The sequence below is a fragment of the Hypomesus transpacificus genome, chromosome 19 (assembly GCF_021917145.1).
Source record: "Hypomesus transpacificus isolate Combined female chromosome 19, fHypTra1, whole genome shotgun sequence".
NCBI lineage: Eukaryota > Metazoa > Chordata > Actinopteri > Osmeriformes > Osmeridae > Hypomesus > Hypomesus transpacificus.
In genome coordinates this window covers 9,189,054-9,198,565 of record NC_061078.1, presented here as the reverse complement: position 1 = coordinate 9,198,565, position 9,512 = coordinate 9,189,054, and the positions used below count along the sequence as shown (strand labels likewise).

The window sequence follows — 9,512 nt, the reverse complement described above, 5'->3', positions numbered from 1 at the left end:
ACCAGGAATTTGCAAACAAATCTTACTAGTTAATGTTGGTCACCAACCATTGGGTTAACTAGCATAGTGGCCTACATGTGCTGACTCAGCTTGAACAATTGGTTCTGGAGACCCATCTGTCAGAAATATTAATCTATCAAGCATAGCACAGTCAGTCAGTGAACAAGTTTAGAAAGCTTTATTGCTTGCGGCCGCAGAGACAAAACATCACGCTATTGTGCTACAAAGTTTGTTTAGTTCACAAGTCTTCAGGTAAGACCATTTATTGGTAAGAAGTCTCCTCCCCGGCATACCAGCTGTTAATATGATCGATCCCAGAGACAGAGTGCGCATGCACGTGGAAACTTCTGACCCTAGGCTTGACCATATGATTCAGTCAACACAGATAAGGTTTATTGCACCTCTAGTATGATAATGGTCAACCTAGGTCAGTTTGTTTACGTAAGACTAGTGTCATCAATTTATTTATGTATTTATTTGTTTATTTGACAGGGACAATGGAGTTAAACATAGCTACAGAGCAAAGTTAGCAGCTGACGTGATGCACATGGAGTTTATAGCAAGAGCTAATTTTCAACTCCCGTCCCTGGATGGGCCTTTCTACAATAGCACATAATAAAAACAATATACATTAAAAAAAATACAGAATAGAAAAATACACATTCAGAACACACGCATTCTAAGAACTAATTTGAAGGGTACACAATGCAATTGTACTAATCGAAAACTCATTCACGCTCAGACATTTACATGGGTACAGTTTTGGTTTGCTTTCAGCCATGCCTTAAGTCTAAAGGTGAACATTTTAAACTCAGAAATGATCTTAATCTCTGTGGGCAGTGAGTTCCACAGTTTACAAGCCCTGTAAGAAAAGGCTGATGTACCAAAAGATGTTCTGCGCTGTGGGATTTTACAATTTTGGTAAAGCCCCTTGTCACTACCGCTATTTAGTCTCTGAATAAATGTACTCAGGGGTTCAGGAGCCAACTTTTTGGAACACTTAAATAACAATTTGAGAAAACATAAATCGCTGAAGCTTTCAAAACGTTACAAATTAAATTTCTTAAGAATGTGGCAGTGATGAAAGCGATACATATAGGTCATGTGGGGAGAGGGCTCTCTACTGACAAAGGAATGCCAGTATTTTCAGAATATAACCTTACATTCTACATTTCTCCGACACCATCATACATACTTACGCAAAATAAATGGGATAAAAACTGGTTTCATCCTTGAAAATGTTTCATCACAACATCAGTTTGCTTCATTAGCTAGGATAAATACAGTTTTTCAATTATTCTTATTGGATTTATACACAAAACTAACCCTTCTTGTCAGTGTAAGGTGTCTGTTAGGTTATGAGCATTAGTCATCATCTTCAGTCACCTCAAAGTGAAAAGTATCTTCTGAGGATGTGTGTGTCCTCATGTGTATGTTCATCGTTGCCCTTAGCCTAAAGCATTTGCCACAAGCTTGACAGCAATATGGTTTTTCCCCAGTGTGAGTTCTCATGTGCTCTGTCATTTTTTCTTTCCGATTGAAGGACTTTCCACAATCTGGGCACACGTGAGGCTTCTCTCCTGTGTGAATCTGCATGTGACGTTTGAGGTGGTTTGCTGATACAGTGCAAATGCCACACAAACTACACTTGAATGGTTTCTCCCCCACATGGGTCCTCATGTGGACTCTCAGGTTTCCCCGCAGACTGTAACACTTTCCACATTTTGTGCAGCAGTAAGGTCTTTCCCCTGTATGAACCCTCATATGCTCAGTCAAGTGTTCTTTCCGCTTGTAGCATTTGCCACAGTCATTGCACTGATATGGTTTTTCACCTGTATGGCTCAGCTGGTGCCGAACTAAGTGACCTCCCGACTTAAAGCATGAGTCGCAAAAAGGGCACTTAAAGGGTTTCTCTCCAGTGTGCACTCTCATGTGCAGAATTAAATCTGCATTTCGACGAAAGCATTTGCCACATTCATGGCAGCAAAACGGCTTATCAGATGTGTGAGTCTGAATGTGCACCTCTAAGCAATACTTGCGATTGAATCTCTTCCCACAGTCTTTACACTGATACGGTTTTTCACCAGTGTGTGTTCTCTGATGGACTTTCAAATGGCTCGGCCTGCTAAAGCATTTCATGCACACATTACAGCTGTGGCGTTTCTCCCCTGGGTTTTCCCTCATTGTCAGTTCACTGGTTTCAACTTGGGCAGCAGCGGTGTGGTAACTAGCTGTTTTCTCTTTACGTTTTCTTGTGACCCTGGTTCTTTTTGTGCTGAACAATGTCATTTCTCCGTCGACCCCACAAAAACCTTTGCTCTCTTCATGTTGAGTGGCGTCTGGTTCTATTGGGGAGTCTTCATCACTTTCTTTCTCTATTGGAATGGCATCCCTCTCCTGCTCATCCTCTAGCTCAGAAACAAACACGTCTTCACTGGCAGGGGCAATGGAAAGCACGCCTGGTTGAAATAAATGGACAGTTCTATAACAGTGAAGAGCATTAAACATTTTCCTGAATATGCATACTGTTTGCTGTTGCATTTCACACATTATGCAAACACGTGCCTCTCGTTTCGTCTCATTCGGCCACATGGCAGCGATAAAAGCGGACCGTTTAGTTCCCATCCTTTAAAAGCAAAAAATGCAACCACTGTACTGTAGCACACTTACCGTCTGACTTGTAACCCAAATCCACAAGTAGTTTTCGTAGATGCCTTATCTCCTGTTTAGAATCTGAAATTTGTTCCTGATACTCAACCATCGTCTTCTCAACTGCCCCAAATATCTCTATAGCAGCCGCGGCTAGTCGGTCGGTGAGAAATCCATTCAACCGTTGTAATGTGGCCATTTTCAGGGAAATTGCTAAACGCTGAATAAATACAGCTTATGCTGCAAGCTAACTGGGTACAGTCTGGTACAGTGTTCTCTCGACAATTATTGGTGGATCGCATCCAAGTAGTAGGCTACGCTTACACCGCCACCTACTGTGCAGGAGCGTGTAGCCAGTTACGCCTACATACATGACAGCTTAATCTACGACCCTAGAGTAAACATTTTATCTACCCACCGCCCAACCCAGCCACAATTCTATCTCAAATGTGTGACTAAACTTCCCTTCTCCCCAACGGCACAGCAATCTCATAGAGACTGTTCATCCACAATTCCAAAACATGACGGTCTTAGATTTCAGATGTGTGTGGTTTTTACCTCCAGTGGAGTTAACTTAATTTATAAATCAGAGCGCTCACTACAGTAGCACAAGATACATTGTGAGATTTTTGCAGGCTGGTACAAAGGGTGGATTGATCTTGTCTCCACTAGATGTCCCTGTTGCTACATTCGACTGGAATTCACACGTGTTCCATCTCCATTTGAATGACTGTTTTGGGAAAATCACAGTTTCAATATGTTACGAGAGAGAGAGAGAGTGGAGAGAAAGAGAGAGAGTGGTTCAAACAGCTGAGGCATTTAAAAGTTACTCTAACACAACGGACAAGAATACTGTTGAAGTAAACTGAGAACTACAGAGGTGAGCAACATGAAAATACTTTTGTATTCGTCATTCATGAATATTCTGTTGACTCTTTGATATGACGGATTCTCCTGCAGAGTACAGGCAGACACAGACAAACACATTCAGTTTGTTTTACAGTCAAGTACATCACTTTTCTCCGTCCTTGTTTAATTTACAAATAATATAGATGGTTGGTTGCAGTGATCAGTGTATTCTATTTCTGAAATGACAACATACAGACCACAGTGTCTAGGTTTTTTATACCACTCCCTTTATCATGAGGGGGGACTTTATAATTGTCACACATTCACTCAGCATTTGTACTACGGTCAATATTTATGCTCTTTCCATGGCAACCAAACTGTACATGGTAAAGCAACCATGTTGTAACTGAGAAAGTAATCTCCATGTTATCATATTGATGGGAGAGGAGGGGGGATAAAATTAAATGCATAAGCTCTGATTGGTCCATAGAGAGAGGGAAAGAGCAAGAGAGCGTTCCCCTCTGGTTCTCGATGAAAGACAAAAATAAACTTCAGGAAGAGAATAACATTTCGGAATTTCAAGCATTCCAGGAACTGATCCCTCCCTTGGTTTTCTTTTTTTTGTGTGGAGAGGTTAGAAAGGCAAATGCCTGCCCAAACCAAAGTGCCTGCATTTCAAAGGTAAAATGTAAACTTTGTAATGTGTACTGCCTTAATGCAGTAGGTCTGTTCAACAGTTCTTGTCAGTTGGGTTGTCAAACGGACAATTATTAGAAGCAGGACAGATTAAAGTTAGAGAAACCCAACTTAAAAGTTGGACAGTCCTGTATTTGACCAATAACCAGAACATGGTTAGTTAACTGTTAATGTGTGATTCAGTTAATTTAGTATTGATTCAAGAGATTACACAAGGCAGAACGTTTCTCAATTGGAACGCTGTCAAACGTGTTTTTGCTAACCTTTGTGCTATGTCTGCTACATGTAGAAAAAAAATCAACCCCATCTATTTTGTAAAGCTGTGTATCTCCATGGTACACAGTTTAACACATAAGAAAGAGACAACCTCCTCCAAATGTGCTCCTACGCTTCCAAATCCAAACGTGGATGAACTGATGAACCCATAACGGCAGCTGGCCGATGTTTACAGTTACACAAGTTGAGAGCAAAGTAGTGGGTTTTGCTTCCATGTTTGGGCTTTAATATTTTGATTAAGATGTGGAATATGCTTTCACAAGGCAGGCGAAAGTTGACTATACACGAGAGAGAGAGAGAGAGAGAGAGAGAAAGAGAGAGAGAGAGAGAGAGATGGAACAGGGAAGAAGGAAGAAGGAAGAGTGAGAAAGGGGAGTTACTGTTTTTTTTACTCTGGCAGCTGTGTTTTTCTGTGAATTTTGTGGCCAACTTGAGGCTCCCTCTAGGTGTGGCAACCCTCTGGATAATTATCCTAAACACTGGCTCCACAGAGAGTGATAAAGCACAACACTGTTGTAGTGCAGCAGTGTGTGTGCGTGTGGCTGGGTGGGTTTGAGTAAAAGTGAGGGAGTGAGGGAAAAATGTTATCAATGTGTGTGCATAAGAGGGAGACATGGGTAATGAGAACACATTGAGGTACAAATTACAGTTAAGCTTCTTTGAGAACATTTTGCTGAAAGTGCTGCATTATGAAAGAAAAATCCAATAAAAATTCTGATATCAAAAGAGAGTGGGTGTTCACACTACACCACAAGGTTGAACTTAACTGTAATGTGGAGGCCTTTAAAGTGTCTTTGCTATTGTGTGTCCCTGTCTGCTTGGAGTCAAGTTGTATGTAAGGCCACATTAGTGTTACTTTCTGATGCTTGCTTTCATTCCCTGAGTACTGACATTGTGGAGTGAATAATACCACAAGCCTGAACCACACTTTTCTTCCTTTTAGTCACACCATCATACCCTGTTTTTCTACAACAACAACAATCTTTGTCAATATTATTCTGTATTAAGTGTAATGTGTAAGAAAAAAGTGCATACCTTTTACTGCATGCAGCCACGTAACAGCACTCAATGGAATGTTGTCTTGATGTCACATTTGATCTGTCAAATTGGGGGATTTAAAACATGGAGGTTCTATACAGGCTTTGAGTCTGTATTCCTGACAGGTTTTCTTTGTACAATAAAACTCATAATACAAGCTAAGATAATGTACTTACTGCGTGTCCTTACTACTGTAAATAGAGGTTTGTCGAAATTTGGTTTGCACAGAAATGGGCGTGTGGTCCCAGAAGCTGCTTTAAAATAGAAATGATTGTTTCTGTTCTGCTGCTGTCAACAGAGCTGCTTTAAATGCACAAATGGCTTGTCCGAGATCTTTGCATGATTCAACAGCGTAAGAACTTTATCAACTTGACCCAATACTGCTATTACTAAAGGACGGTGTTAATGAGGCCCATGAATATAGAAACTGTTATTCCATGGAAATCGGTCTCAAACTACATTATCACTTTTGTGCTGGTTAATCCTCACCGTCTTAAAGTTGCAGAATCACATTGCTGCTAATATGACAAGTTCTCATTTAATAAATATCTTATTTTCACATTGATTCAAGGTGCTTTGTCTAATCATATCCCCAATTAGCTCCCGGTAGCTCATGTCACACGTCATTACCCTTTGTTACCTGTATATTCCCAGCCTGGTAATTAAAGGTTGTGTAGGCAAGTTCTGCGTAGCCAGCTATTTTAGCTTCAATTCCAAACAATTCAAACCTTTAACCCTCGTATAGAGGCTTCTCATCTACAGTATATCTGCTCCACCTTATCCAACCTCAACACACACACACAACACACACCTGTCTGCACACTAACACATACATATCTGGTTGGATGTAGGCTACAAGGGGCCGTTGGCTAGATTTGGGAGGGGCTCTGGGGGAATGTCCTGTGAATAAGGGCTGTCCTGAGAAAAAACCTAATTCTTTTTTGAGGCAAATTTACAATTTCAGATGACACTGACATCATCAATTGAGTGGGCAACATTAAATTAGTAGTGCAATGGCCTAGGACCCATTATAGGGTCCCAGGAGCAATGCTTGACATATAGGCAGAGCCTGCACTGCCACACACACACATACACATTGTAGGAAACCATTAATTTACATAATTCAATGGATCTACAATATCTCCATTGTTGTCTACACCCTTACTGGAAAAAACTGGAGAGAAATGTTTCATTGGAATGGAGGAAACCAGTCAAGAGCATGTGTCTACCATGATTTAGTGGAACTCTCAAACTCAAATCAAATCAAATCAAATCAAATTTATTTGTATAGCCCTTTTTACACGCAAGCATGTCACAGAGGGCTTCACATGCGCCCATAGAACTGCCCCTCAACCAACCTAAACCCTCAAGGAAGACAAGGAAAAACTCCCAGAAAAACTCCCACCGGGAGAAAAAATGGAAGAAACCTTGGGAGGAGCAATTCAGAGAGGGATCCCCTCCTCCAGAGACGGTTGGTAAGAGAGAGGAGCAGAACACAAGCTAAACATAGTCATACAGTGTCAATGGGTTTTGAAACACCAAAATCCATTGTTCGGCTTTATAGACGTTGGATGGGACCGGGAAACTCGCTGTTGGCCGTCATGGAGACTGGATTCCGGGTGACGACCTGGTTCAGCGTTGGCAGACCGACGACCAAGCAGGTCCTGACAGCTCAAACCCCCCACACCACAGGGAATGTGTGGGGGGGGGACAGAGAGGAGAGCAGGGATTAGAGAATGCCAGGAGCAGCTAACAGTTACAGTCAAAATAGAATGAGATCCCCACCGGTCAAGTGTGGACTAGTGCAGCAATTTAACAGAGCAAAAAGGGTATTTGATGCAGCCCCACACACCAAAACAACGACAGCCCCCCTCAGTTGGAACATGAAATCTGTTCCAGGGGAAAGAACTCTAAAGTAGGTTATACTTATACGAATAAGGATGAAAACAGCCAGTCCCCCGTTGTCTCCAACTAGTAATAAAAACTATAACAGTAACAATATACAGCAACGGAACTATAATAATAATAATACTAACAATATACAGTAACAGGTTTACTTTATTTGTAACATCTAGCTGGGCAATGTGAACATAAGCTATAATTAAAATTTAAAAGTTACATGTGATACACACATAGGCAAGCACACATCCCAGGTTTACATAGAAAGTACACACATACTTCCCTTTAACAATCATAGAATTGACTAAACAAGAACGTTTTTAATCTAGTTTTAAATGTCGAGACAGTATCAGCTTCCTTAATTGAGATGGGTAATTTGTTCCAAAGAAGAGGTGCTCTATATGAGAACGCCCTACCTCCAGCAGTTTTTTTCTTAACTTTGGGTATTACCAGATAGCCGGCATTTTGAGATCTTAGAGACCTTGCGGGGCAATAGGGTGCAAGGAGACCGGAGAGGTACAGTGGTGCCAATCCATGCAGAGATTTGTAAGTTAGTAGTAGAACTTTGAAATCAGCTCTGGCTTGGATAGGGAGCCAGTGTAAAGAGATAAGAGTCGATGTTATATGATCAAACTTTCTAGTTTTAGTCAATAGTCTAGCAGCAGCATTTTGCACCCGCTGTAAGTTTTTTAGGTAGGTAATTGGGAGGCCAGAGAACAACACATTGCAGTAGTCCAATCGGGACGTAACAAAAGCATGTATTAGTTTTTCAGCATCATCCTTTGAGAGGAATTTTCGTATTTTGGCAATATTACGTAGATGGAAAAATGCTGTTCTGGTGATTTGCTTAATATGGTACTCAAATGAAAGGTCTGGGTCCATTGTGACTCCCAGATGTTTTACCAGCTGGCTTTGAGATACTTTGACGCCGTCTAAGTCTAAGGTTAGATGGGATAAATTATTTCGGTGTTTTTTCGGACCAAAAATTTGAACCTCGGTTTTATCCGAATTAAGAAGAAGGAAATTTGCAGTCATCCAAGTTTTCAACCCGGAAACACAGGTTTCCATAGCATGTGGAAATTCTCCCGGCTTTATAGACATGTATAGCTGAGTATCATCTGCATAGCAGTGAAAATCTACCCCAAAACTTCTAATTATGTTTCCTAAAGGCAACATATAGAGTGCAAATAACAGAGGGCCTAAAACTGAACCCTGTGGTACTCCGTATTTTACAATGGAGCTCCTGGATGAGCAACCATCATAGTGGACATATTGTGATCTATCAGATAGATACGATCTGAACCACTGAAGTGAAGTACCAGAAATCCCAACATAGTTCTCCATACGTTCCAGGAGAATCTCATGATCTACAGTGTCAAAAGCTGCACTTAGGTCTAGAAGAACAAGGACAGAGCTAAAGCCCGCGTCAGAGGCTAATAATAGATCATTGACTACCTTGGCTAATGCAGTTTCAGTGCTGTGGTGAAGACGAAATCCAGACTGGAGAGGTTCATAGAGCTGATTTGAGGAGAGGTGCTCAGTGAGCTGTTTTGCCACAGCTTTTTCCAAAATTTTGGAGAGAGATGGCAAATTTGAAATGGGCCTGTAATTGCTAAGACAACCTGGATCCAGGTTTGGTTTTTTAAGAAGGGGCTTGATAATAGCTTGTTTGAAATCGTCAGGGACTTGTCCAGTTACAAGAGATTCATTAATAATACTAAGCATGGGCGGTCCAATAATATGGAGAAGTTCCCTACAAAGTTTGGCAGGGAGGGGATCGAGAAGGCAGCTAGTGGGTTTCGAGGAATCTATCAGCTTGATGAATGCTTCCATAGAAATAGGGTTAAAGTGAGTGAGAGTCTCAACATGCAGAATGCTGGGTACAGAGGGAAAATCAGTGTTGATGGCCACTCCTCCAGGACTAGTCTGTAGTTTGTCCCTTATTGCATAGATTTTTTGGTCAAAGAAATCTAAGAAATCATTGGGAGAGAGATCTGAACTAACACAGAGTGTACTTTTCTTAGTGAGTTTTGCAACAGTATCAAATAGGAACTTAGTGTTGTGTTTGTTCTTACTAATCAACTTAGAGAAATATTCTGATCTGG

The 9,512-nt window shown here is 41.1% G+C and overlaps 2 protein-coding genes across 2 annotated transcripts in view; one reads left to right on the top strand and one right to left on the bottom strand.

The window, feature by feature from the left end:
• Positions 1-196: 196 nt before the first annotated feature.
• LOC124481901 (zinc finger protein 501-like) lies at positions 197-3,078 on the bottom strand. The gene is made up of 2 exons (XM_047042184.1): positions 2,671-3,078; positions 197-2,459 (listed from the first exon to the last, which is right to left on the bottom strand). Exons 1-2 carry the CDS (start codon positions 2,846-2,848, stop codon positions 1,366-1,368), a joined length of 1,272 nt encoding a protein of 423 aa, XP_046898140.1. The 5' UTR covers positions 2,849-3,078; the 3' UTR covers positions 197-1,365.
• A 316-nt stretch (positions 3,079-3,394) lies between these two features.
• The window catches only part of tspan4a (tetraspanin 4a), a 43,580-nt gene continuing 37,462 nt past the window's right edge, over positions 3,395-9,512 (top strand). Inside the window, exon 1 of the mRNA XM_047042190.1 lies at positions 3,395-3,529. The gene's annotated coding sequence lies outside the window, so the exon portion shown is untranslated. The remainder of the gene's footprint in view (positions 3,530-9,512) is intronic.

Coding starts and splice junctions, on each gene's coding strand:
- LOC124481901 (XM_047042184.1), bottom strand. CDS start 2,848: ATGGCCACATTACAACGGTTGAATGGATTTCTCACCGACCGACTAGCC. Junction 2,460..2,670: donor TTTGGGTTACAAGTCAGACG/GTAAGTGTGCTA, acceptor TATTTCAACCAG/GCGTGCTTTCCATTGCCCCT.